The sequence below is a fragment of the Equus asinus genome, chromosome 21 (genome assembly GCF_041296235.1).
Source record: "Equus asinus isolate D_3611 breed Donkey chromosome 21, EquAss-T2T_v2, whole genome shotgun sequence".
Taxonomy (NCBI): Eukaryota; Metazoa; Chordata; class Mammalia; order Perissodactyla; family Equidae; genus Equus; species Equus asinus.
Genome location: NC_091810.1, coordinates 51,594,441 through 51,621,747, shown reverse-complemented (window position 1 = coordinate 51,621,747; position 27,307 = coordinate 51,594,441). Strand labels below are relative to the sequence as shown.

The window sequence follows — 27,307 nt, the reverse complement described above, 5'->3', positions numbered from 1 at the left end:
AGAGAGGTCGCTCTGGGGATGGGGGCCCTAGGAACGTGTCCCAGCAGTTTGGGGTGGTTTGGGGTCAGCTGTCTCACGTGCTGGGCACTGGGGGCTACGGTTGGAATGTGCTGAGCAGCAGCTGCCACGTCAATCATTACACCTCGTCAGGTTGAGCCTGGGACTTCCAGACACAAACCAGCTTGGGCTGGACTCAGGTAGGAGGGCAGCCTCCCACCAGGGTCTCGGGGCCCTGGGGTGAGGTTCCAGGATCTTGCATGGTCTCTTCCTCCCCATCCTGTCCACGTCTTCACCCTCAGTGTCCAGATCCAGTCCTGTTTCTGCCACAGCTCATTCCACAGAAATACATAGGGAGGTCATCCTGTCCCCGTCCCCCTGCCTCTGTGACCTGTAACTGCATAAGCAGGTCCTGAGCCTGGGTGGCACTAGGGGGGCAGCCAGAAAGGGCTTCCTGGCAGCTTTCCCAGCAGGAGCCCATATTCCAGTGGACAAGGAGTCAGATATGGTGTGGCTGTGGGGCTGCAGGGGTCAAGAAGAAGGCTGGGTGGAATGAGGATTCCCACATCTCTCCTGGCTGGGGGATACTGGGTACCCAACGCTGGGAGGTCAGACCTTCTCAGGTCTGTTTTCCTGCCTGTGACCTGGGTATGAACTACCCTCAGCCTCTATCTGATTTCTCCACATGCCCAAAACTTGAATGAAGTCACTCATGGGGGTTGTGCTCATACGTTGTGATGGCCTGAAACTTCTGAAGGCCAGAAGGGGCAGACAGGGACACAGGAAGAGACAGAAGGAGAGTTAGTCAGAGAGAGGCTTGGTAGGGCAGGAGAGGACCACTGAGGCACACACACACCTGAGGAGCTGAGCTGGCCTGGGTGTCTGGCAGGCAGATCAACGGAGGGGGAGGAGAGCCCAGCCCAGGGCACCTGAACACTGGTGTGCTTCGACCTGCCTCTGCTCCCTGACCAGGGGGCTGGGACAAAGTCCTAGGCTGGTGCAGGGCTTGGTAAAAAATAATTAATTTTTCTTTTTAAGTGAAAGCTCTGACTCAGGCCTTTTCCTGTCCCGGACAGAAACATCTTTGCTTAGGCCTGAACCACAGAAGCTGCTCAGGACTATCCCATGGCCTCCCCATGGCCAACCTGAGTCTACTCTGCAGCCACAGGCCCTACTTGGAAGGCCTTGTGAGCTCCAGGTGAGTGGGGTCTAGGGGAGCCCTGGGATCTGAGCACAGCTGGGAGGGCAAGGCTGTGTGGCACCCCAATGGGTTAGTGTGTGTGTACCTGTGCAGTGCCGTGGGGCAGACAAGGCACCTCTGCATGGAGATGTCTGTGGATCTGCCATTACCGCAGCAGGGGGCCTGTGACCATGTGATCAGAAAGGACAGGAAGCCCACACCCCCAGCCACCCCAGGAGAGCTCCTCACCTGGGGCAGAGCCTCCCGGTCCCCTGTGCCCCTGGTGTCTTCCTGAGAAGCAAGAAAGCCAGGCTTCCTGCTGCAAGGGGAGGGGGCTGCCCAGCGGCCAGCTGCTGTGGGAGCCTCCAGTGACTCATCCGGGTGGGGGGTGTTTATGAGCAGCCGAAATGGCTGTAAAAGTGGCACCTCGGTTCACTTACGGCCTGGCCATCCCCTCCCCTACCAGCCCCTTGCCTTGAAAAGCTTCCAGAGTGGCCTGGAACCTGAGAGAAGTCTGGGATTGAGGCTTGGTGGAGGATCAGCCCGGGGTCAGGGTTCAGCCAGGGGTTAGAGGTCAGAATGGGATAAGGACTCAGCCTGGGGGTAAAGGTCAGTCTGAGATCAGGGTTGAGATTGGGATTCGGGCTGACTTTGGGGCTAAGGTTGGGAGATGAAGTGTTGGGGGTCTGCGGGCCAGTTTTCCCAGAGAGCCCCCAGGTTGTGGCAAGGGGTTTTCTGAGGGAGTGAGGCCAGGCTGTAGAGCTCAGAGAGCTGAGCTGCTGTCTTTCCTGTTTGAGTCTGGTGCCCACCCTGGCCCCAGGGGCTGTGTACCTTGGCCAGAGCCCTACTCCCCTTGGCGGTGGTGGTAGCAGAGGCCTGTCAGCCTAGGGCCGCTGCTCCAGTTCTGAGCTCCAGTGACCGCTTGGCTCCTCCTCCTAGGCCCCAGCCTAGGGATCAGAGAGGGGCGTCCTCACAGGGACTCATTCCCACTCTCCACCCCCAACCAGGCCTTTCCAAACTCCATTGAAACTGACCTGAAACTGACCAGAAACTGACCCTGGGGCCCTGTCAAAAAGGGCAGGCTGCCTTTGCCAGGCATAGGGGTGCTACCAGTTAATGTGTGACACCCCCACCCCCATGGTGGCACTTTAACCAGAGGCCTGGGGGTGAGTTAGGGGATCAGGGGCCCTACCTGCAGTGGAGGAATGTCCAGCAGGGGACTCTGGGGTGAGGCACCGGAGTTATGACTAGGGAACACCCTTAGGGGCCCGGAACCCATCAGATCCCTCTCTGCAGCCCTATTCACAGCCCTCCCTGGTCCTCCTAAGTACAAATATTGTTTGCTTCCCAATCTCAAGCTTCCTGGTGTCAAATCTGAGGAGGACTCCCTCCATGAGCCCCTCAGTTCCCCCAACCCCTCCGTGAATGTTCTTTTGCTATCACTGAGGTAGGGCACTGGTCAGTAGTCATCAAACCATAAAACTTAGAAGAGAACCACTTAGAACAGACATAAAGATGAGATCATCAAAATATAACACTGAAGAACCACTTGTGTTCTTTAGGTGCCCACTCTGGTCATTTGGGCCTCTGTTCCCGTTCCCAAAGAGCCCACACACGATAGGGGGCAGACCCCAAATCCCAGCCGCCCACGTAATGGAGCAAATGGGGGCACAAGGAGGGAGGGAAGCCCTCTACATCAGGCAGAGGAGCGCAATCCTGGGAGAGAATACTACAAAGCCAGGCAGGGGAGTGAACATGGGGAGAAGGCCAGGTGTCTCATAGACAGTACTCCTGGAGATAGTTATCTTTGGAGAAAACTGCCTTAAACGACACATTCCTTAAACACCAGGACAAGAAACTTGAGCGTAATGGGGCACAAAGGAGGGTATGGCCATAGAAATGTATGGAAAAAACAGCTGTGGGTTCAGTCTGGGAAACGGGTGGGTTTGAGCCTGGAGAGAGGTGGGCTGCCAGGAGGGTTGGCTACAGCTGGATTCCAGTGGCCTCAGGGCTTGGGCTTGGGGACCCATTCACATTGAGGGGAGGGGCCATACCAGAGATGAAGAACAGGTTTGGGGGTTTGGGGGAGCTTATTTCTACAAGCTGAGTCTGGGGAGCCCCAGAGCTCATATGGGTCTGCACACCCACCCTCAGATGCACCAAAACAATGAAAAGTGTCCTGTGAATCAGTTGTTCAACTCCCCATTTTGCAGATGAGGAAACTGAGACCCAGACAGCGGGAGAGTCGTCCTGCCCAGGATACACTATTGGTAAGCGGGTGAGCAGGGGCTGCCATTCAGCCCCGACGATGTTTCCCAGGGCCCTGACAGTCACATTAGCTTCCTCCTTAAAGCCCTCCGCTCCAGAAATCCCCAGGCCCAACCTGCACCTCAGCTTCGCCCGCCTGGTACTGAGAGGCAGTAGGCTTGGGGTCTGAGGCCCCCTCCTCTTAGCACTCCAGTGGTCCCTCCCCGGCCCAAGTAAGTCCCGCCCCTGTCCAGCCCCTGCCCCAAAAGACTCCTCCCGCCCTTCCCCAGAATTGACGGTCCCGAGTGGACCAGAGCCGGCCAAAAGCCTTTGGGGGTGTGAAGGGGTGGGAGAGGGAGGCGGAGCCCCATGGCGGGGGTCCGGGCTGAGCTCCGGGTCTTGCGGCCTCGAGGCGCCCGAGGTGGAGTCAGGGGCGGAGCTGGAGAGGCGAGGCCGGCGTCTGGATGGGTCGGGACTCGGAGAGACCTGGACCCGGGGAGAGGCTGGGGAGGGAGAGAAAGGGACGTGAGGCCGGAGACACCAGCAAGGGCGGGGGCGGGTCTCCGGCTCAGCGGGCCGACCCACTCGGGAGGTTCCCGAGCCTGGGGGTCCAGGAGAGGGCGGGGCGGGGCGGGAGGGCCGCGGCGGAGCCAAGCTCCGGGCGGGCGGCCGAGCAGCCTCCCCGGGGACCCCGGTCCAGCTCAAGCGGGAGTCCCGGGGGCGAACGAGCAGCGCCGCGGCCGGGGCGCGGGGTACCTCCCGTGAAGAGGGCCTGCTTCTTCGCGGCTGAGGGCCCCTGTTCACCAGCCTGGGCCGGACGATCAGAAAAAATAACGTCTGTGCCTTCCCGGAGAAGAGAATCAAGCGGCGGCAGCGTCCGGGCCCACGTTCCCGAGCCCCGATGTCAGAGCTTCCCGGGCCCCGTTCCCTCCACACTCACATCCCGCCGCTGTGCGACCCCGGGCCGCGGCCTCTAGAGAAAATGTCCCGGGGCAGGGGGCACCGGGTTCCGTCCGCTCGGCCGCTCCACACACCCTTGTCGAAGGCGACGGAGGGGAGGCGGGGGCGGGAGAGGCCCGGAGTGGGCGCGGGGGAGGGAAGCGGCGCCCGGGCGCGGGGGGAGGGGGAGCGCAGACGCCGAGGCGAGGGACGCGCTCCGCGGGCGGCGGCTCCGAGCGGCGGCCGGGCGGGGGGCGCTGGAGGCCAGGCCGGCCAGGGGGGGATCCCGAGAGCTCCATGAAGTACCCCCGGGGCCGCGGACGGGGCGCTGTCCTGGGGAGGCTGTCGGGGTGTCCCCGACATCCATGGCTAGGCGGGGGCCGCGGCGGCGCGCTCGGAGTAAGTCGGGGTTGGGGGCTGGCGCCAAGGGGAGGGGGCCAGAGGTGGGTGGGGGTGACCTGACCGGGCGGGCGGGCTGGTCTGTCTCGATGTCAGTCGGCGGCGCCTCCTCGGAGCCCGGTGGAGTCGCCAGCCCCGCGCCGCTCGGCTCCGTGGCTTTTTTGGAAACTTGCAAATGTTTTCGTAGAGAAAGAAGGAGGAGGGGAGGGAGGGAGCGAGGGAGTGACCGAAACGGAGCTCGGGGCTGCTGGAAGAACGGAGGCCAAGGCCGGGGGAGCTAGAGACGGACTGACAGACAGGCCGACGGACAGAGCGTCCCGGCCGCAGGCGCGCTCCAGCGGCGCGGGCGCAGGCGGGGTTCCGGCCGAAGATGGGGAGGGGGTACTGGAGGCGGCCGCCGACGGGATGGGGATCTGAGCGGGCCGAGGGGCAGGGAGCTGGCGGCTCGATCACCAAATGGGTCAGTGTCGTTGCAAAGTTGGGATCGCGTCCCCAAGCTGCACACCGCGAGCGGCTGAAAACGCGCCCCCAGCCCCGCCCCGCCCCCCTACTTGCGTTAGCCGCGGAGCTAAAAATAACAGCCCGTTCGCCCCCCGCAGACCGCGACCCCAACCCCTCCCCCGACCCCTCCCCCACTGGGCGTGGGGCGAAGCCACAGCTCCCAATTCCCCAAAAGAAAAAAAAAAAGAAAGGAAAGGCGGCGCGGGGGGGGTGGGGGGGAGCGCGGGGGGCGGGCCGGGGGCGGGGGGCCCGGCCATATGGATGTGATTTCTCCGCTCCGAGGCAGACGGGCAGCTCCGCAGCGCTCGGCGCCCGCCCGCCGCCCGGCCGGCCCCCGGCTGCCTCCCTTCCTCCCTCCCTCTCTCCTTTGCGCTCGCTCGCTCTCTCGCCCTCGGCGCATGGGCCCCGCGCCGGGCCCCGGGGCCTCGGGCCGCCGGGCCGCCGGGGTCCCCTAGGCCCGGGCGTGGGCGGGGCAGCCGGGCCTGACGCAGCTCTGTACCCCACCACCAACACCAGGGCCGGCGGCGGTGGCTGGCCCGAGGGTCGGGGCCCTAGGCAGTGGCGATGGGGGCCGCCCGGATCGCGCCCGGCCTGGCGCTCCTGCTCTGCTGCCCCGTGCTCAGCTCCGCATATGCGCTGGTAAGTTCCCCGCCGGCACTCCAGGACAGGCTGCGGTCTTGCTCTGGGGTCCCTGGGGTGGGTCCAGGGCCCAGAGTCATGGGTTCCCCAAGTAATTTGAACTTTGGGTGGGGGTCCCCCCTCACCCGGGATCCTCGATGCCTGCTACCTCTGGGATGTCTGGATTCTGGGTTCCAGACTCCTAAGGTCTCCCTATTTCCGAAGCCTGGGTTTGGGGTCTCAGGTCTGGAAATCTAGCTTTTGCTTTTATGAGCACCCCTGCTCTGGTTGTGTCTTCCTGGAAGATGACAGTGTGATCCAGCGGAATACTGGGGTTTGGCCTTGATGTAGGGTCCCACAGACTTTTTGTGGGGGCCTGTGTTTTCTGCAAGTTTTGTTTGCAATCTGGAACACACGGCTGTGAGTCTGAGTTCTGAACCACCCAGGTGGGGGCTAGGATTTAGGGACCCCCTCCAGCTCTCATGATCGCATGCATGCACACACACATGCACTCATGCCCAGCTTTACCCAGAGTGGACGCCGTTTGCCCAGGGAGGCGAGTGTGGTGTGGCACGGAGGAGGGATGGAGGTTTAACTTTGCAGAACACTCTTATAGGAGAAACACACTGGAGGGGGACTGTGAGTCAGGGAACTCTGGGAAGGTGGCGGGACTCCCATCTGTACCCTCCTGAGAGCAGAAGCCAAGAGGGAACCAAAGGGAGAAGGAGACAGAATGGGAGATAAGGCTAGAGAGCAGGAAGAGAGAGACAGAGACAAAGACGGGTAGAGATGAGAGCTCCCCAGAGCGGGAAGCATAGACCAAGAAGAGCAAAGAAAAATAGGGAGAGACTGGGAAAGCTCAAGAGCTGGAGACACGGAGGGGCAGCACCCTCCTCATCCTGGGCCAGGGTCTGGGGTCCATTTCCTGGGGAGTCAGTCAGATCCCACAGCAGCCCTATCCCAGGGGACCAGCCCATAGCTGAGGAGGCTGTCTGCCTGTGTGTCTGACTTCAAGACCCCTGCTGCCACCCCCCCTACCCCACTCCTCCCAGGTGGGGGCATCTGCCTTCTAGAAAGAAAGACAAGCAGGCACCCTCCTTCTCCTGACCAGCTCCCTACCTAGGCAGAGCCAAAAGTGGGAAGGCGGGAGCTATGGGATTCTTCCACCTCTGCCTAATACCTGCATAGCCTTGGGTGGTTCTTCTCCACACCTCAGTTTCCCCATCTGTAAAAAGACAGCAAGAAAGAAACTTTTGCCTAAGAATCCCCTGATCTGAGACTCTCCTTTCCTCTGTGGGTCTCAGCACACCCCACCCGCTGGTACCCATCCCCTTAGGACTCTGGCTCCTGAAAGCCAGAGACATTGCCCCTTACAAGAGCTTGTAGATGGAGAAACCGAGTTTCAGAGATGGTCCAAACAGTGGTAAATGCTACGGCCCAGAGCCATTTCCCCACCCTCCCCTGGGGCCAGGCTCACCTTTCCCAGGGCCCCTTCTGGGGTGTGTGAGCACAGCCACTGTGCAGAGCCAGCCAGCGGGTCTGTGTGCACATACGTGTGCATGTGACTGTGGAGGCGTAGACAGGGTGATGGGTATGGGTGCCCTGAGAGTAACATCTGTGCCCAGGGCTCTCGGGGGCTCTGGCATGGCATTCTCTGGGTCTGTGTGAGGGTGAGCGTCGGAGTCCACGTGAGTTTGTGTGTCTGAAACTGTGGGTCTGCACGTGACTTGCAGAAGCATAGTTGTGTGTGCATGTATGTGTGCATTTGTGAGCACATGTGCACCCAGGTCTATTGTTTTCTTATTTTTATTTAATAAATGCTTTTGTACTGCCACTTTCCATTGTTCTAAGCATTTTACAATATTAACTATTTTAATCTTTATAACAACCTTCTGAGAAAGGTTCTGTTATTGTCCCTGTTTTTTAAGTAACGTAAATCACACAACCAACATGACCATTATTTATTGCATGCCAACCAAATGCTAAGCTGTGTGCCTCTGTGTGTGTGTGTGTGTGTGTGTGTGTGTGTGTGGTGGGGGGTTACGGGTCCCAGAGCCCCATACTGATTTCTGGGGAAGCTAAGGCACGTGGGGAGAATTTGCCTGGCTTAGCCCTGGCCTAAGGCTGAGGGCAGGGCAGGAGGAGGGATGCCAGGGTTGAGTCTCTTCTGGGACCTTGTTGAGGACCTGTGGCTGGACACTTCGGAGTGCACTGGAGCCTCCCTGGCTTCAGGGCTAGAGGATAGGGTCACCTGATACCATGCAGGCCCCCTGGGCTCAGCTGGAGCCAGGGAGAGACTGATAGCCTGCCAGCTGCCTCTTCTGAATGCAGGGGCTGCCGCTCCCACCCACATGTGCACTGGTGCCCACCAAGCCCACCAAACTCAGCTGATGGCCTCTGTCACCAAAACTGTATGCTGCTTGCCCAGCCACCCCAGGACCAGGCTCACATCTCCAGGGACCTCATGGTTGGGGGACCAAAAATCATCCCATTGGAAGGACACTGGCTGTGGCCAGACTCAGCCGGTCCATCTTGTGCCTTACAGGGAAGAGTAACTGTGAGGCTGGGGATCAGGTGGAGTGAAGTTTGGAGAAAGGGATGGACCCACAGATTGTGAGTAGGGGGCCAAGGGGTGGTCTTATCGTTGGGGATGCCTCATCCTAAGGACACCCTGAGCATGCACACATGTGAAGGAGAGACTGCAGTGGGAAAGGGTGAAGGTCAGTGTAGGAGGCAGACCTTGAATGTCGAGATGTGACCTTGGGGTCCGACTCAGGAGAGACTGTGGTGGGTGAGAATGTTGGAGACCCTTGCAGCCTGCTCCAGGAGCAGTTCAGCCACGAGGCTCACTTTTAAAGACAGGAAGGAACCAACATGTATTGAGCAGTGACTGTCCCCAGATTCTGAGCTAGACACTATCACAAATGGTTTTTCACTCCATGCGTTCACCCATTTTATGGGAAAGAGTCCTGAGGTTCACACAGTGAGTCTGTGGCAGAGGCGGGATTTGAACCCAGGTCTTCAGACTCTTGCACTGAGCTTCTTCCTCCAAAGCAGGGTGAGGGCTCATGCTGGCAGAAGAGCCCTGTGTCCCAGGCTGGGTTTTCTTTTTCTTCCTTTTCTTTCTTTCTTTCTTTCTTTCCTTTTTTAAAAATAAAATCCTTCTGTTATTTAATTTTTATTTATTTATTAATTTATTTTTGAAGAAGATTGGCCCTGAGCTAACATTTGCCGCCAATCCTCCTCTTTTTGCTGAGGAAGACTGGCCCTGAGCTCACATCCATGCCCATCTTCCTCTACTTTATACGTGGGACACCTACCACAGCATGGCGTGCCAGGCGGTGCCATGTCCGAACCCTGGATCCAAACCAGCGAACCCTGGGCTGCCGAAGCAGAACATGCAAACTTAACTGCTGCATCACCAGGCTGGCCCCTATTTTCTTATTTTTAATTTCATAACTAATACTTGAATATGTACTTTCTTATAAATGAGCCAAATAGTACAGATTAAACAGAATTCATCCTTGATTACTCCCAAGCTCCTTCTCCCGTCTAGGGAAAATCATTTTTAACAGTCTGGGTGGGAGATGTCCTCCCGGACATTTTTCTGTTTTCAAAAGGTACTTCTTGTGTACATATAAAGTAGATAGTTTTGTTGTGTTTTCTGTTTGTTTTTAAATAAATGTTATCAGTTTGTAGATAGGGCTCTGCAATGTGCATTTTTCTGCTTAAAGGTGTGTCTTGGAGATCTTATGGTCAGTAAGTGTAAATCTATCTTTTTTTTAATGCAGCATAGTATTCTAGAATCTGGAATTCATTAGGCAGTCCCTAGGAATGTATATTTAGATCGTTTCTGCATAACTTTCGTGTGTGTGTGTGTGTGTGTGTGTGTGTGTGTGTGTTTCCAGATGGTGGCAGGGATGCTCCTTGAAATGCCCTCTCCTATCCCCGTGTAGGATATTTCTAGATTCTGTCATTGCTGGGTCTGAGAACATACACATTTTTTACTTTAATAGACACGGCTTAACTGCCCTCTAAAAAGCCGGTGCTGGTTTAGACTCATACCACCAGGAGTGACCCGGAGGGCATCTTCCCACGCCCTCTGTCTCATAGGCTAGGATAAGGATTTTCTTCACCTTTGCCACTCTGATAGGTGAAAAATGGTGTCTCTTGTCATTTTAATTTGCCAATTACCAGTGAGCTTTTGGACTTTATGTTGGTTTATTGTCCATCTTCTAAGAGCTTGCTCAAAGCCATTACCCATCTTTCTATGGGTTATTTGTCTTTTTCGTATTGATTTGTTGAAGCTTTTTATATCACCTGCCTTTAAACCCCCCCTCCCCCAGCTCTGGGAACTGTCTGTGGACAGAGCAGCAGGAGGGGGCCAAGCCCTCCCGGGAACTTGGGTTTTCTTCGGAATGTTTTAATGAGGCGTCAAGCGGCCTCCCCCAGATTCCTGTTATGGGCCTTCTGGGGACACTCCCTGGTCCAGCCACCATGTCAGGAAGGCAGCTTGTTCGCAGAGAGTCCCCAGGAAAAAGAAATGGTGGGATGAGGGTTTTGCAGACCCCTGAAATTGTCTGCAAAATATAGTATGACAGGGAGAGGGGCAAAGTTTTTCTCAGATTCACAGAGACATCAGAACCTCCAGACCCTTAAGAGTGCCAGCTCTGGGACCAGCCTTGTGCAGAGGTGAGACCTGGGGGGATCCTATTCTGCTGACCCGGCTATGGTTAGGTTAGGCCATCCTGTCTTTCTGGGCCTTGGTCCCCCAGCCCAGGTAGAGGCTGCTTGTGAAGATCCACGGGGTCCTAGCAGCCAATTCCGCCATCCCAGGCTCCATCCCACCGCCTGCCCCCAAGGCGTCCACGCTGGCCAGGATGAGAGGCGTCACAGTGCCTCCCCCCAGCCCCTCCCAGCCCTGAACACAGGCAGCCTGTTCAGGAAGGCCTGGCGAGGGGGAGGAAAAGTCAGCACTTGTCAGTGGTGGCGGGGCAGGAGTGTCCCCGGCAAGGAGCCCGTCCCAGCCTGCTAGGACCAGCCGGACAACGGAGGGCAGCAAGGGGTGGGGAGCAGTTCCTAGCCAGTTGGCATGGGAGACATTAAGGGGTGCCAGCACAGGTCCCAGTAGTGGAACCTGGAGAGGAGGTGCAGGAAGGCCAGGAGGTCACGAAGGGGTCTCCTGTCAGTCAAGGTGTTCTCGTTATGGCTTTTCTGGAGGCACAAACTCTCCTTGCTTCTAATAACCAGGGCACAACTGTCTTCTGCCCAGTTAGAGCTGAGCACAAGCTGCCATCACCAACACCATCACCATCTGATCACCTCCACGTCTACCTCCCCCCCGAATTACCTCTTTGGAGGCTGCCTTAGGTGCTCTGCAAAGAGGGGCTTCCTTGACTCAGAGAAAGATATAACCCAGAAAGACCCTGTGGAAAGCTGGTATTGAGGCTGGCACTTAGGGGTCCGTGTGGCTGGGTCCTTCGTCCTTTCTTTCCTTTCCTCCAGGGTTTCTGCTTCACGTCAAGCAGACCTTAGCTCCAGTCCTGGCCCTCTTCTTTCTCACTGTGACTCTTAGCCTCAGTGTCCCTGTCTGTAGGATGGGATGTGGTGGAAGGTGAAAGAGGTGTGGTTAGTAGCTCCAGGGGCAATGGCTAGTGTCAACAGGCAGAGAGGTCCAGGGATGACCCAGGCAGATTTGCTTTCTCTAGAGGGAAACAAGAAGCCAACAGCCACCTTCCCCCAAGGAGACTAGGCTGAACCCCGATAGAGGGAGGGATGAGATGACCCAAGAGGGCATCGGGGGCTAACACCAATGGAAGAAGCCCCTTTCCCAGAGGCAGAGGTGTCAGCAGCTGAAGAAGGATCCCTTGTATTTCTTCCTTTGTTTTGCCTGGAGGAGGAGAATTTAGGGATGTCTGGGATCACAGACAGCAAATGTGTGGAATTTGGCAGTTAGGAGAGGAATGGAGAGGAGTGGCCCTCATTTGGTCAGTGACATGGAACTGGCTCTCTCCATCACCAGTGTCACCATCACGCCTCCATTACCATCACCAGCCTTGACATTGCCACCTCACTGTCTTCACCTCCACCCCCCCTGCCACCATCACTGCCATCCCCAACTCCAACACCATCCTCAGGGGTCTCCCTGGGAGCTGAGTTACACAGAGCTGCTTGCCCTGCCCCTCCCCCACCCCTCCCCAGCGGGAGGGGCAGTGAGCAGATGGCTTTTATCCTCCTCTGGGCTTCTGAACTCAGGAAATGAGAAATGCATCCGGGCCTCTTGACCACACACTACTCTCTCCCTGGGACAGCAGCTTCTATGTTTGTAAATAACATACTGGCTTCTAGCCCCAACCTGCACCCTGCCTGGAGTGCCACAAACACCCGCTCAGTGCTCCCAGACTGCCTCTCTCCCTGTTCCCCCAGCTCAGGGTTAAGGTCAGGTCATCAGCGCATCCCCTGCATGTTCATGAGCTGCACATCATGCACACATGTGCACACAGGAAGGTTCCGTGTTGGGGGGTTGAACATGGGGAAAGTGTGCTACACGGGGGGACACTGAAGTCGAGCCCTACAATGGTTAGGTTAGGGAACTCAGCCCCAACCCAAGACCATAAGAGGGATGTGGGGGGGATTTGGGGCACCTGCAGCCAGGATCTGGTGGCCCCATTAGAGGTGGGTGTGGACTAACTGACCCCAGGCTGTGACCCAGCCCCAGGTCCCTCAGTCCTCACCCCTGAGACCCAAGATCTGCAGACTCTCTGGATCTAAAATGATGCAAGTCTGAGTCCCCTGCACCAGGAGCTGGGCTAAGAAGATCCAAACTCTGCAGGGGGAGAGGGGCTGGTCGGGTCGGGGGAGGGAGCGGCAGACGAAGTCGCCAGGCAAGGAGGAGAACAAGAGCTGTCAGCGTTTTCCTAGGCACCCCCAGGAGAGAAAGCCTCTTCAGAGCAGAGGCAGAGGAGGGGCCCTCTTGTCCCTCAAGCCCAAGCTTGGCCGGGCATGGCAGTGACCTTGAATCTTCGTGTGGGTCCAGGGCAGATCCAGAAATGCAGGGAGTTATTAGGATGTCCTTCTACCCCAAAAGCTTGCCAGCCATACTTCACCCTGCAGGAAGTCCTGTATTCCCTGTTCCAAATCCTCCCTGGTGTCCCACCTCCCATCCGCCCCTCCCTGCAGCCCCCTGGACTCAGTCATCTACCCAGACAATTTCCCCCTGCCACTTTGGGTCCCCAGTCTGGGGGCACCCACGGCACCTGGCTGCAGGGGGCCGCATAGTCAGCATGGGGAGCCATGACTTGGTGCTGCTGCTAACAGTAGCAATAATAGCAACCACTCCTGCCCGGGCTTTTCATGCAGTACCTCATTTAATCCTCACAACAGCCCTATCATTATCCTGATTTTACAGGTGGGAAACTGAGGCACAAAGGTTAAGCAGCTTTCCCAAGACACAAAGCCCGTCAGTGGTGGAGGTGGGATTCAAGCTCCAGTGCTGGTGGCAGAATCTCCTCGGATGAGGAGAGGGTGCAGCTGGAGCGGGGGTGAACATTCCAGCCAGGGGAGCTGCACTCTAGGGCAAGTGGCAATGCACTGGCGTGGAGCTGTCCTCCTCTCATTGGGAAAGTGCTTCCTTCACTCTGGCCCGAATTCCTCTTGCTGCAATGGCACTTCAGCCCTGATTGGGTGACAGAGAAATGGGTCCTACAGTTCAGAGAGGCCAGAGATGGGGCCTCTGTCCCTGAGGATGAATGAAGGAGTTTGGGGGCCATGGGGTGCTGGAAACACGTACCTTCCCCTCTCCTGGGCATTCCCAGACCCACCATGGAAACGAGACTCCAGAAAGGAGAGTATGCCCCCTCTGGGCCATGGAGAGGGTGAAGCCAACAGTAGTCGGTGGAGGCTGAACAGATGCTTTGGGCCTGTGAGAGAGTTGGTCAGTTCCTGGTCATCACCCAGCTAGCACACCTGTCTGTCTGTCTGCCACACAGGCTGTTTTCAACCCATGACTGCCTGCCTTTCATCTAGGCCATCAGCTGTGACCCTCAGTCACATACGTGGGTTAGTCTGTCTATAGAGAGGGCTGGTGGAAGCCTCAGTCAGTCATTCAGGAGCTTTCCATCAGCTGGACAAAATATGGTACATTATCTGTGTTGAGAGAGATGGCGGTGGGCAGAAGGAGAAGGGGTGGTGGGGAAGGGGACATGGGAATGGGACAAGGATAAGACGATGGCAAAGGTGGTACTGACAGAGGTTATGGGGTTGGTGGCAACATTGGTGATGGCAGTGATGGTCTTAATGTTGCCTTTGGCGGTAATGGTGCTGGTGGAAATAGCACTGGTGGTGATGATGGTCATGATGTTCTCCCAGTTGCGATGACGCTGATGGTGATAACTGTGGTTATACTGATGGTAACAGTAGTTAGTGCTCATAGTGGTAATGGTGCTGCTGCTCCTGCTGCTGATAATATTGGTGGTAGTGGTGGTGGTGGTGGTGATGGGGGTAGTGGTGATGATGGTGGTGGTGGTGATGGTTGTGTTGGTGGTGCTGGTCAATTGATGATGGTTGTTGGTGCCGGTTATTGAGGGAGGTACTAGTTGCAACAGTGGAAATGGTAGTGAAGGGGTGCTGTAATGGGGGTGGGGTGGGCCGGGCAGCTACACAGGGGTCAGACCCCTCAGCAGCCTGGATCCCCAGTGCCGGAGGCACAAAGAGTACTTCAGGAGCCGCCCCCTCCCTCCCCCCCCCCATTAGGGCAGGCCCTAGCTGTCCTCCCTCAAGCCCCATCCCCCTTGTGGCCACTGCAGCCCCAGCCTGCTCAGCCATAGCTGAGGAAGCAGGCCAGAATAGAGGAGCTGTGGGGGGGTAGCAGCCAGCACATGGGAATCTGCTCTGTCCCTTTCTGGAGGCCTATGGGTGTTGGGTCCAGTTGAGATCTCAGGGTCCAACTCAGACTGCAGAGACACGCAGAAGCATGGACACTCAGACAGACATGTTAAGGAGCAACCGCATCATACACTCGCAGACCTTTGACCAGAAACACATGTACACGTGCACGTTCACAGATAACCTCAGGCTCACATCCCAAACGTGCATGCTGGACAACCCCCACGTGAGAATGCACAGAGACAGGGGCACACACAAGTGCACACACCGGCCTGACAGTGAGTGCGCGGGGATGCGCCGCCACTCACACGCGCACGCGCAAAGACGCGCACTCGCCTCCGCTAAGTGAAACCAGCAGAACCCAAGTCCTGCCGAGCCAACTGGAGACTCCTTGGCCCTGGAAGCCCTTGCTGCTGCCACCAAGAGACGCGGTCAATTAACTTCTCCCTGCAGCCAGGCTCCCTGACTCGCCCGGTTGGCCAGCCCGCCACCACCCGCTGGTGCCCGCCCCTTGGACCCGCCTCCTTCCTTCCCTGCCTCCTCCTGGTTCTCCCGCCCTGCCAGGGCATGTCAGAGGGGATGCAGCTCTGCCTGTTGAGGCGCTAAGGGGACCAGGATCTGCCTTGTGAAGTCAGAGCAGTCACAGCCCTGCCCTGGGTCTGAGGGGTCTCAAGGAGCATGTCACTGTCCTGGGTCTGAGGGGATGCGGCCCTGACCCCGGGGGGCGAGGGGGTCTGAGAGGATGCACTAACCTCTTGTGGGTCCCATTCATGGGGGTGGCTGGGCTAGGGCACACTGAGCTGTCCCCAGGGCAGGATGCTGCCCTTATCCTCTGACTCTCTTCCAGTCCTAAGTCAGGGGAAAAGAGGCTCAGGTGAGACCCCACCCTCATCCCCATGATGTTCCTGTCCCCTTAAAATAATGCCAGTGAATCACAGTGGGTGGCAGCCAATGTCCAGGGTGTGCAGGTTGGAAGGAAGGACATTCCAGGCAGAGGGAACAGCAGGAGCAAAGCCCTGTCCACATCATCAGAGCACATGGTCTGCTTGAATGGAGGGAGCTTCCAGATAAGCAATGGGATGTGGGTGGCTCCCACCCACAGCCTGCACAGAAGTGCCCGCCCAACCCAGACCACTTGCCAGCAATTCCTCCATCCTCCTTCTCTTGGGACCACAAGGGTGGGAGGGGCTGAGGCACTCACCATTCACTGGGGAAAGCATTGCCTGGGGAGAGGGCCAGCATGGAAATTGGTGTTTCCCAAGGTCCCCCAGGGCACTAGGACTTGAAGGAATCCAGGCCCAATTTGTTTCCCCAGAGTTCACCACTCCTTATCCACCCCCCTCCCCACCCAGGTCCCTAGCAGACAGCCAGGATCCTCTGAGGATCCATCCTGGGACATTCCATCCCTTTCCCATGTACCCTTGGGGAACAGACTGGACAGGGAATATCAGTGGCTACAGCCTATGGGGTTACTAGCGGGCAGGCAGGGGACAGCCCCCCCTCCCCCTCTCTTCCCTTTGGTAGGACAGGCCCTACCCCTTGGAGTGACAGCTTCCCATCTGTAAAATGGGAGCTACATAAGGCAGATTTCCCACATTGTAGAGTCAGGGCCTTTGGAAAGGGGGAAATCCCTTAGGGAGGTTGGGATGGTTGTGGGACCTGCTGTTGCTCTGGGAAGTCCAGTATGTGGTCTGACCTTTGGCTTGGTAGGTGGATGCAGATGACGTCATGACCAAAGAGGAGCAGATCTTCCTGCTACACCGAGCCCAGGCCCAATGTGAGAAGCGGCTCAAAGAAGTCCAGCAGAAGCCAGGTGGGGATAGAGCTGGATGGGGCGGGGCCAAAGGAGGAGGATCTGGGGGCAAGGTCAGGAGAAGGAGGGGTCAGACAAAGGTGTGAGCCCAGGATGCAGAACCAAGTGGCACTAGGGGAGGGTGAGGCCGGGTAAAGGCGGGCCAGGCCAAAGTGAGGACCAAAAGTGGGGTGGGTCAGGCAAGATCAAAGTCAGCAGGCTCAGAGATGTGCTGAGTTTCCCCTCCCAGTGTGGGGGTAAGGCAGTATAAAGTCAGAATCACCCCCAACCAGCTTAGATCCAGTGAGACATGCCAGGATCAGGAGCACTGACTAGAGTGCCAGACCCCAATGGGGCGGGCTGGGACAGCTTCCTGCAGAGCAGTGATCCAAGGCAGAGCCAGAGGGATGAGTAGGTCTTTGAAGGAGGCCACCTGGGCAGAGGGCAAGGCAGAGGTGTCCAGGGTCGGGAGAATCGAAGGTCCGTGGGGCTAGATGGGAGGAGGATAGAGGGATAGGGATGGGTATCTGTGACTCTGTCAGTCATGGCCACTGTCTGGGAGAGGGGGCGTGGCCTGGGGTGGAGAGGGCTTCCGCCCACCAGCACAGCATCTCCATAGGACCCTCTGCCACTGTGAAGTTGGGAGTGTTAAACAGTGAAAATGAAGCTGAGCCAGAGCTGCACTGTGTAAGTCAAGAAGCAGGTGGTGTGGAAGACAAGAGCAAGAGTGTGCAGTTGTGCACCTGACTCCACAGTTCCTACTCCCATCTCAGGCTGGTCTCTTCCTTGAGTCTATTTCCTGGAAGCAGAGATAGGGCCTCATTAGCCCCCATCCAGGCCTCTGATGTGTGTCTGATTTATCTCAACCTGGAAGAGGCCCAGGCTCTGAATGACTGCCCAACAAGCTTCCTCCCCTGGGCTGGCCCTTAGACTCCTGGGGGAGGATGCTGATGCACACCCAGGACATAAGCACATACAGAGACCCACACTCTGTAGCACATGGACTTTGCTTACACTCACAGGGACTCACATGGTCTCTGCAATCAAAGCCCCACCCACACTGGCCCCATTAATGGCTCCCTGGTCCCCTGCCCCAGTCACATCAGGGTCTAGAGGGTCAGGGGGCCCCCCCTCACTCTGGGTCCTGAATCCATCCCTCTTCCTGGTTGTGGAAGCCTGGAGGCATCCCCTACCCCCTCTCTGTTCATGATGGAGCCCCTCTCTTCCTGCTCCACTCCATCCTGCTACCCCCACCCTACTGATGCCCAAGGCTGCAGGCAAGAAAATGGACACAGGCATTCCATCCTGGAGTGTCTGCACTCAGCTTCCCACTGTTGCCACAAACCCCGTCAAGGGAGGGCCAGGAGGCCCTGGCTTGGGCTGTAGCTGAAGGGATGCAAGTCAGATAATGAGGAAGCCTTTTCAGGAAGGAAGAGAGACCTCAAGCATCTCTCCAATGGAGAGAAAGGCCAGGCCCCATCTCAGATGGAGGGCCTCCAGGGTCCCTTGTGGAAGCTGTGCACCCCTTACTCAAGCATCCTAGGGCAGGGGACAGGGTAGGTAGATTTGTCTGTCCACCCTTGACAACTGCCCACTCTTGCTCTTGTCTTCCACACCACCCGCTTCTTGAGCTGCACAGCACTCTGGCTCGGCTTCATTTTCACTGTTTAACCTCCCTTGATATCACCACTACTGTCTACTTTTGCCATGCGCCCCCTGGTGGGGCCTTCGCCTCCTGTGTGGACTCTAGCTCCAACTCCTGGGTCTGAGGATACCACCTCTACCCATGTCTTACCCACATTAATGCTCCATCCACTAGTTGGCCCCACACCGCATGGTGTTCATTTGAAACCCCTTGTTGGCAGTGTCCATCTCCTCTGATTACTTCTGCACCTGGCAAGCACTTTACAATTTATAATGCACTTCCTCACTTGTGATCTCAGCTCTCCCAGCCGCCTGGGTGTTAGCAGGGCAGGGACAACCCTAATTGTACAAAGGGGGGTCAGGGGTAGGAGGGTGCCCTGGGTCTCCTGCCCAAGCACAGGTGACAGCCATAACTACCTTGATTTTTCCAGCCAACATAATGGAATCAGACAAGGGATGGGCATCCGCATCCACATCAGGGAAGCCCAGGAAAGAGAAGCCATCTGGGAAGCTCTACCCTGAGTCTGAGGAGGACAAAGAGGACCCCAGGCACCGAGGTACGTCTGTCTGTACTTCCATGCATCCATCTGAGACGGGCTTGGCCCCACCCATCCCACTGCTCTGTCCCCATCAGTGAGCTCATGCTCCTCAGCTCTTGTGGAAAGGAAGAGGCTGTGGCCTCCTGCCCAAGAAAGAGGAGCTGGGAGGAGACAGAGCCGAGGGGGCAGCATTTGAAGGGGGCAGGCAAGCTGGATGGGCTCAGGCTTGGGGAGATGTGGGCAGAGAACTTGCCCCGCACCCCCCGGGGTGGACCTAGGGCTACAGCCCATCTCATGGAGAGAGGTGGCAGTGAACCCCGGAGACAAAGGGCATACACAGAGGGGAGATACACAGAGACAGACAGAGGCACGTGGAGAGAGATTCACAGAGACAGGGAGCAGCTGGGAGAGACCCAGAGATAAAGAGAGGCAGGGAGAGATAGAGAGGACCAGGAGGCACAAACTGAGGGTCTGGGATTCAGTGTGTCAGACGAGGTGCACCAAGACGCAGAGTGAGGTGGGCCACAGAGGCAGAGCAGGAGAGGAGAGTGGCCGAGGAGGGGTGGGGCCAGAGACAGTGGGACAAGGAGGGAAGAAGAGAAGAGAGGGAGGGAAATGCGGGGCTGCGTTGTCCCTCAGGGAGGTGAGGAGAGACAAACACAGAGCCCAGGCTGCAGCCACAGGGCCGGTTTGAACCGGCTGGGTGGGCAGCAGATTTCAGATGGGCCACATCTGGGAGGCTGTGGTCACCCTGTGGCTCTCCAGGGACCAGAGGGAATTGTGGGCCTGGCCAGGCGGGGCTGGGAATATGGTGCCCAGGACAGAGAGTCTTTCACCAGGCTGGGGTGGGTCCAGCCGTCAAGGCAGCCTTCCAGGGTGGCTGGAGAGCCCTGTGGTTGGAGCCCTGCAGGCGGAAAGAAGGGAGCTGGGGGGTAGAACAGAGAAGATTCAGAGGCTGGGGACCCTTCAAGGTCACTTAGCATTTCTGCTGTGAGGCTGGGGCCCTGAAGTGGGATGTGTCACCTTGCCTTGAATCCCACAGTTAGCACTTAGATGTGGGGGATTGCGTCCCTCTCCACGAGTGAGCCGCTGAGGGAGGCGCACAGCAGGTGCTTCGGGCAGGCCTGGGATGGCGGTGGAAGCGCAGGCTGATATGGTTAACCCCAAGTTTGCAGGGAAGAAACTGAAGTGCAAAGAGGGCGGACACCTGCATGAGGTCGGCAGCTTCCAGGGAGTCCAGCTGGCACTGGAAACCAGACTTCCTGCCTCCTGTCCATGGTCCCTGAGCAAGGGTCACGTAGGGAGCCATTCTCAGCTCAGAGGGAGCTCCACTCTCAGAGGGAGAGTTAGCCTGGGAACTTGCCCTTCTCCAGGGACACCTGGAAGATGGGAGCAACAGCAGAGAAAAAAGAAAGAGGCCTGGCTCAAGGCCGAGCACTGGGCCCTGGGCTGCATGACCTCAGCAAGTCACTCGCCTCTCTTGGCCTCTGCCAGCGAATCTGGAAAATAGGGCCAGTGCCAGTACCTGCATACACGAGCTATAGTGAATTCTGTGAGGCCAGGTGGGTGCAGGGCACAGTAGGGAGTAAGAGCTCAAAAACCTTCTCTCCAGAATGCTCCAGGCCTGAGTTCTCCAGTCCTGGGGCACACTTGTCCTGAGGGAGTCAACCACCACAGGTGTGTTCATCCCTCTGGGACACTAACCATGGACTTGACTGGTGTCCCCCACCTTGTCTGTCTGTCTCTGTGGGCACAGGGCGCCCCTGCCTGCCCGAGTGGGACCACATCCTGTGCTGGCCGCTGGGGGCACCAGGTGAGGTGGTGGCTGTGCCCTGTCCCGACTACATTTATGACTTCAATCACAAAGGTAAGGCAGGCTGGAGTAGGGGGTGGATCACTGGGGTACCAGGACTCAAGCTCAGGGCTTCAGTGGCTCCGGATTTCTCTGCCTGCCCTGACCCTCCCACGGCCCTGCAGGTCATGCCTACCGACGCTGTGACCGCAATGGCAGCTGGGAGTTGGTGCCGGGGCACAACCGGACATGGGCCAACTACAGCGAGTGTGTTAAGTTCCTGACCAATGAGACTCGTGAACGGGTGCGAGACTTCCCCTCTCCTACCTGACCACCCCATAAGGTCACCCCACCCCTTTAGTGACACCCACCTAGTCCTGACTCCTCCAGCAACCTTAACCTGGCTTCTGACCCTTAACCTGATGCTCCGCCTGAGTTCCAGGAATCTGACGGTGTCTCCCACCTGCACAGGAGGTGTTTGACCGCCTGGGCATGATCTACACCGTGGGCTACTCCGTGTCGCTGGCTTCCCTCACCGTGGCTGTGCTCATCCTGGCCTACTTTAGGTAGGCGGGGCGGGCCGAGGTGGGCGGGGCCTGGGCGGGACCGAGGTATGGTTCCTCCCTTAAGCCTTCGCTGCACCCCTAGCCCTGCCGGGGGTCCCTACCTACGGCGCACAACCCGGCTTCCTGCCCACCCTCTGCGCGTCCCCGTACCCCAACCCACGATGATGTGCGCCCCACAGGCGGCTGCACTGCACACGCAACTACATCCATATGCACCTGTTCCTGTCCTTCATGCTTCGCGCCGTCAGCATCTTCGTCAAGGACGCGGTGCTCTACTCGGGCGCCACGCTCGATGAGGCTGAACGCCTCACCGAGGAGGAGCTGCGCGCCATCGCTCAGGCACCCCTGCCGCCTGCCGCCTCTGCTGCCGGCTACGTGAGTGCCCCCCACATCCCCCTGGTGTCCCCAGGCTTTGGGGCCCCCTGCCACCACTGGCTTTGCAGGAGCCCCACCCTGCTGTGCCCCGACACCTCCAGCCTGGCCCTCACCCCTGCCTGTCTCTTGCTACTACTGGCTTCAGGCGGTTCACACCCACTTCACTGTTCCTCCTACCCCTCAGCCCTGCTTCCAGTCCCTTCTGCTAAGGGCTTTGTGAGTGCCTCCCATCCTGGCACTTCCATCAACACTCCTGTGTCAGCCCAGTACCCCAAACCACCCCACCTCTTCACCTTGTCCCCTGCCGCTGTCGTGAGTGCCCTCTTGCCCCTGGCAAGATTCCCCACACACACCCCCCTCAGCCCCTACCCTTAAGCCTTGAACAGAGCCTGCCCCTTCCTCCCTGGCTTGACTAGCATCATTTGTCCTATCTCACCAGCACACCCCTCCCTGCCCATCTCCCACCCAGCCCCAACTTCCCCAGATGCAGACCCTGCCCTCTGGCTAATACCAGCTGGTATCCTAGGTGGGCTGCCGGGTGGCTGTGACCTTCTTCCTTTACTTCCTGGCCACTAACTACTACTGGATTCTGGTGGAGGGGCTGTACCTGCACAGCCTCATCTTCATGGCCTTTTTCTCAGAGAAGAAGTACCTATGGGGCTTCACGGTCTTCGGCTGGGGTATGCAGGCATGGAGGGCGGTGAGGTGCAGGCAAGGGTGGGACCATTGGTGGCTGGGTCAGAGGGTACCCCTGAGGGTAAGGCGTCCACACAGCATATCCCATCCTGGATCTGGGGCAGCAGGTGGGCCACCTGCCCACGCTTCTGTGACTCTGACCCATCCCAGGCTCAGAGAACAGGGCTTGGCCAGAGGTTCACCTGGGGCTGGCCCAGCCTGAGGTTGGGGCTCACCTGGAGGCAGATTCACCTGGGGTTCAGGCTCAGACCAGGAGAGGGAGGGGGCACTCTCAGATCAAGATTCAGCTCAGGATCAGAGTGGGATCTCGGGTCACAGGTGAGCCTGGGGCAGGAGTTGGGATCTGTGATCCTCCCCCCACCCTGAGCCCTGTTTCCCCACCAATCCCCTCACTGCGTGGAGCTGTCCATGCCACTGCCATCCTGCCCGCAGGGTCCGTGGCCCAGAGCCGCTGGCCCGCACTCTTAGTATCATCTGGGCTTCGGCAGCCCCCCTGCAGAGCGGTTGCTGGGGCGCTGCACTCCTCCCCCACGGGCTCTGGGATCGAGTTACCGATAATTGTCCATTATTGTTGGCAGCTCCAGAGCTTGGCTGGGCTCCGGGGCAACTGGCCAGACTGCAGAGGGGTAGGCCGGGTGGCGGGAGCCCTCCTGTGCTCAGCACCCAGAGGCCCTCAGATCGAGAGCCACAGCCTCCCTGCTCCAGGGCACACACTCTGACCTTGACCTCACCCATGGCAAATCCCAGAGTTGCAGGAGACCTGGGCCTGGTCCAGGAACTGACGCAGGCTCTAGGGCTAGAGGGTGTCATGGTGGGCAGAAAACATGCAGATCAGGGAGCACAGAGAACTTTGTGGCATGGGAATGTCATAGCTCTTTTTCTTACCATAAACCCAGGTCATACTCTGCCCCTCCTAAGGGTGCACCAGGCCTAGAACGAAGTGTGAGGGGGTGGAGGGTGGGGACCTGGGCTCCCCTTCTAGAGGCAAAGCTCACTCAGATTTACCATGTGCTATCTGAGCTGGCTTAGGCCAGGGCACAACAAGGTCCCCCTGTGGCCCTTTATTCCGCCTGGGATGACAACCCTCACACCATCCAGCCTCATCCATGGGGGCTAGGACCTTTCAAACTGAGTGGGGGGCATGCTGGGACAGAAAAATGCTATAATAGGCCCCCTCCTGATAGAGACCTCAGCTCAGAGCAGCATGCTTCAGGGGGCGGTGGTGGAGGGGGAATGGACTGGGCATGGATGAGGTAGTGATACCTTATTTCACTATGTGCCCAACCGGTGTGCCCATGTAGGAGATGCAGAACCAAGATGAGGGCAGAGGGTGGAACTGGGTCCTGAGGGCTGGAGCCCTGAGGGGAGGCTGTTGGGGCAGCACATGCCAGAGTATGGCTCTGTCACCAAGCAGCCCACGTGCCCAGGGTGAGGGGGTCAGGGACAGTGATGGGGTAGGCTGGGGGTCATCAGGGTTGAGGGGAATGGGACCAGCAAGGCGGGCTGAGGAGGGAGACATCGTGGACAGCATCTACAGTCCCTTACATGCTGTCCCCCTCTGCGCCCACAGGTCTGCCTGCCATCTTCGTGACTGTGTGGGTCAGTGTGAGAGCCACCCTGGCCAACACTGGGTAGGTCCAGGTGGGGAGAAGGGGGCCAGGGGCTCTGACACAGGCCAGGAACACCCCTGGTACCCTCTTCCTCTGTGAAGCATATAAGGGGGCCTCCTGTACCCTGGCCCTGAGTGGCCTCAGCTTCAGGAGTTTTCAGTCCACCTTTGATCCAAGTACTCCCTCCGGGTCACAGGAGGCTACTTCAAAAGAGGCCTCAGGCTTGGCCACACCAGACACTGCCCTGTCCTTTGTCCCCAGTGGCTACTGTCAGAGCAGAGCAGCTCTGGGGTCTCTCTGTGGGCAGGCTCAGGGTGGGGACAGGAGGGGGTGGGGAATGATGGCTCAACCTCCCCCAGGTGCTGGGACCTGAGCTCTGGGAACAAGAAGTGGATCATCCAGGTGCCCATCCTAGCCTCCATTGTGGTGAGCAGGGGTGGCCACAGGGCTGGGTGGGGGTGTGGACCACAGGCCCAGGGACCAGCCCCTGACAGACTATAGAGGCTTCCTTGGACCCCAGGGTCAGAGCCATAAGGCCTGAGAAGCAGCTGATCCCCATCATGGTTCAGATGGGGAAACTGAGGGCCCATGGAGCCACCTGGAGATGCAGTGGCAGAGCAGAGCCTGGGCAGGCCTGGGTCCCAGAGTCCTTGCCCTCACCCTCTGCTAGAGCGCAGCCTTGAGACGCAGCCCTCTCACTCTCCAGCTCAACTTCATCCTCTTCATCAACATCGTCCGGGTGCTCGCCACCAAGCTGCGGGAGACCAATGCCGGCCGGTGTGACACGCGGCAGCAGTACCGGTGAGCCACGCCTGCCATGCCCAGGCTCCTCAGAGTTTAGGGGTCATCAAATCCCAGTGCCATGTACAAAAGCAAAGATGGAGGCCCCAAGAATGAGCCTGTCTCAAGGGAAGGACCCAGCTCCTGACTCCCTGGCTGGCCCTGCCCAGCCATGCTGGGATCTTGCCCGGCCTCTTGAGACCCCTGGGGCACCCCAAAGCCAACTTGGGCCACGTGGTGCCAGGCCCTGCACTAGAGCTGGCATTTGCAAGAGCAGGACAAACCCAGATCTCTCCTCAAAGAACTGGTTGCAAGGAGTATAAGGGACAGGTGGGTAGTGGGTGGCCTTGAGAAGGCAGTAGCTCAGCTGAAACCTGAGGAGTGCGGTATCAGATAATGAGGTAAGGCCATGAGAGAGTGAGTGCCAGCAGAGGGACCAGCAGGTGCAAAGAGCCCTGGGACAGGGTGACATATAATTTATGGTCCACTCTAGGACACTTCAGAACCAGGGGCCCTATTAACACTTTGCTGAGATGACAAAGTGCTGTCCCAGGTGAACTGGATTGTCCTCTGCTGGTGGCAAGAGCCTCGGGTCCCTTAGTGGCTTCTGGAGCCTGGGGCTGGCAGGTGGAGGTGGCATAGTGCCTGCTGAGAGGAAGTGGCTCAGCCCTGACCCACCTGCCCTGCTGGTCCAGGAAGCTGCTCAAATCCACACTGGTGCTCATGCCGCTCTTTGGCGTCCACTACATCGTCTTCATGGCCACGCCGTACACCGAGGTCTCAGGGACGCTCTGGCAAGTCCAGATGCACTACGAGATGCTCTTCAACTCCTTCCAGGTGCGCAGCCCTGGCCGAGGCCAGGCCGAGGGTGGGAGGGGTCGAAGGGGCAGGGGACGCTGCTGTGGGCCTTAACCTATACACCTCTCTCCCCAGGGATTTTTTGTCGCCATCATATACTGTTTCTGCAATGGCGAGGTAAGCAGTGGGCTGCAGTGGAGTGAGGCAGGGAGGACACAGAAGTGCCAGGGGTTCTCTAAGTCCTGTCCCTCCATTCTCCTACCTGGTTCTTCTTTGTTCCTCCAAGAACATCCCTGAGGACATTCTGAAGGCAGAGAGACATCTTTCCAGATGATTCAGGCTCAGATGTGCTAGGATTTCTGGGCTCTTCAACCTCTGGCATAGCCAAGTGTCTTCCCAACCCCAAGGTTGAATTCTCTGTAACCCAGATTGAATGACTCAGCCACCTTGCAGATTCTTGAGCCTTGCAGATTCTGGGTGTGTCAGAAACCTTCCAGCCGGGCACCATGTTCTGAGGAAGACGGGATTTTACTGGACCTTGGAATTTTCCAGTAATACCCCATGCCTCTTGTTTCCATTCAGTGCTGTTGTAGAAACAGGGATGGGGGCACTGCTGGGGTTGGGGGGGCATGTGGCAGTGGGATTAGGGGCACACCTGACACCCACCCTCCTACTGCCATCCCAGGTTCAGGCTGAGATCAAGAAATCCTGGAGCCGCTGGACACTGGCACTGGACTTCAAGCGTAAGGCACGCAGCGGGAGCAGCAGCTACAGCTACGGTCCCATGGTGTCTCACACAAGTGTGACCAATGTAGGCCCCCGCACGGGACTTGGCCTGCCCCTCAGCCCCCGCTTGCTGCCCGCTGCTACCACCAACGGCCACCCCCAGCTGCCCAGCCATACCAAGCCAGGGGCCCCAGCCCTCCAGACCACACCACCTGCTGTGGCCACTCCCAAGGACAATGGCTTTCTCAATGGTTCCTGCTCAGGGCTGGACGAGGAGGCCTCCGTGCCAGAGCGGCCACCCACCCTGCTGCAGGAGGAGTGGGAGACAGTCATGTGACCAGGGACCTGGGGGTTGGACCTATGGACATAAGGGCGACAGACAGATGGACCAAGAGATGGGTGGTTGGATGGTTGCCCACTCAGGGCTAGGGCCAGGAGGACAAAACAGGAGGAAAAAAAAAAAAAAGAAAAGGGAAAAGGAAGCAGTGTGTGGCTTCCTGTGGTCTGAACTGGGGACTCACTCCAGGAGGGGAGGGGGCTGGGAGCCATGGGAGGGTTCTTGGGTCCCACCTCATGAGGAGGCCTAGGAACCATGGGCTGGTCCCTGGGGTTGGGGCACAGTCCAGCAGAAAGGGCCTGGGAGAGGCTGCTGTCTAGGCCTAGAGAGGCTCAAGTCTGCAGGGGTCACACAGCCAGCCAGTGGACCCATGCAGGAGTTGGGCCCCAGCCTTTCCCTGCCACAGATGCCACCTCGGCTGCTCCCCACAAGTGTACCCATGCCCCAAGGGCGACCCAGGCTGCCTTTGGCCCGGACTCCTCTGGGCCAGCTTCTCCGCTTGCTGGCCCCCAGTCACTGGTCACTCAGGACTGAAAGGACATTCTTTGGGTCCCTGGCCATGCCCCCAAGCCTGAGGCCCTGCTATAGGCCTGTCTGCTGGCCATGCCGTGCCCCTTGGAGGCTGGGCCACTCAGAGAGCCCTCTACATGTGACTCCCAGTCCCCACCCTGGTTCTGATATGCCTCTAGCAACCAGACGGTGCAGAGAGAGTGCCAGGGCCAGCAAGTGAAAGGTAGGCTGGGGTCTTGGCTCTGGCTCAGGAACTGCGGGGGAGCCAGGAGCCTGAGCCCAGAGGGCTGGCTAGGTTGGGGGTCTGCCAGACTCAGAACATCCACTCATATGGACCCAAGATGGTCACTAAGCATCCCTACCCAACACCCACCCACC

General features: G+C 58.2%; 1 protein-coding gene across 6 annotated transcripts; it reads left to right on the top strand.

Moving 5' to 3' along the window:
• The first annotated feature begins 1,015 nt into the window (after nucleotides 1-1,015).
• PTH1R (parathyroid hormone 1 receptor) lies at nucleotides 1,016-27,291 on the top strand. 6 transcript variants are annotated; one of them, XM_014828814.3, is made up of 16 exons: nucleotides 1,016-1,195; nucleotides 3,391-3,447; nucleotides 5,780-5,902; nucleotides 16,475-16,577; nucleotides 18,632-18,757; nucleotides 20,496-20,606; nucleotides 20,717-20,835; nucleotides 21,003-21,097; nucleotides 21,277-21,472; nucleotides 21,999-22,152; nucleotides 23,739-23,799; nucleotides 24,138-24,204; nucleotides 24,485-24,579; nucleotides 25,254-25,395; nucleotides 25,492-25,533; nucleotides 26,042-27,291. In XM_014828814.3, exons 3-16 carry the CDS (start codon nucleotides 5,828-5,830, stop codon nucleotides 26,417-26,419), a joined length of 1,764 nt encoding a protein of 587 aa, XP_014684300.1. In that variant the 5' UTR covers nucleotides 1,016-1,195; nucleotides 3,391-3,447; nucleotides 5,780-5,827; the 3' UTR covers nucleotides 26,420-27,291. The 6 variants fall into 6 exon arrangements, with proteins under 6 accessions (XP_014684300.1, XP_014684302.1, XP_070349050.1 ...); XM_014828816.3 differs by lacking the exon at nucleotides 5,780-5,902 and having other exon boundaries at nucleotides 1,040-1,195; XM_070492950.1 differs by lacking the exons at nucleotides 1,016-1,195; nucleotides 3,391-3,447 and adding an exon at nucleotides 4,626-4,762.
• Nucleotides 27,292-27,307: the final 16 nt, after the last annotated feature.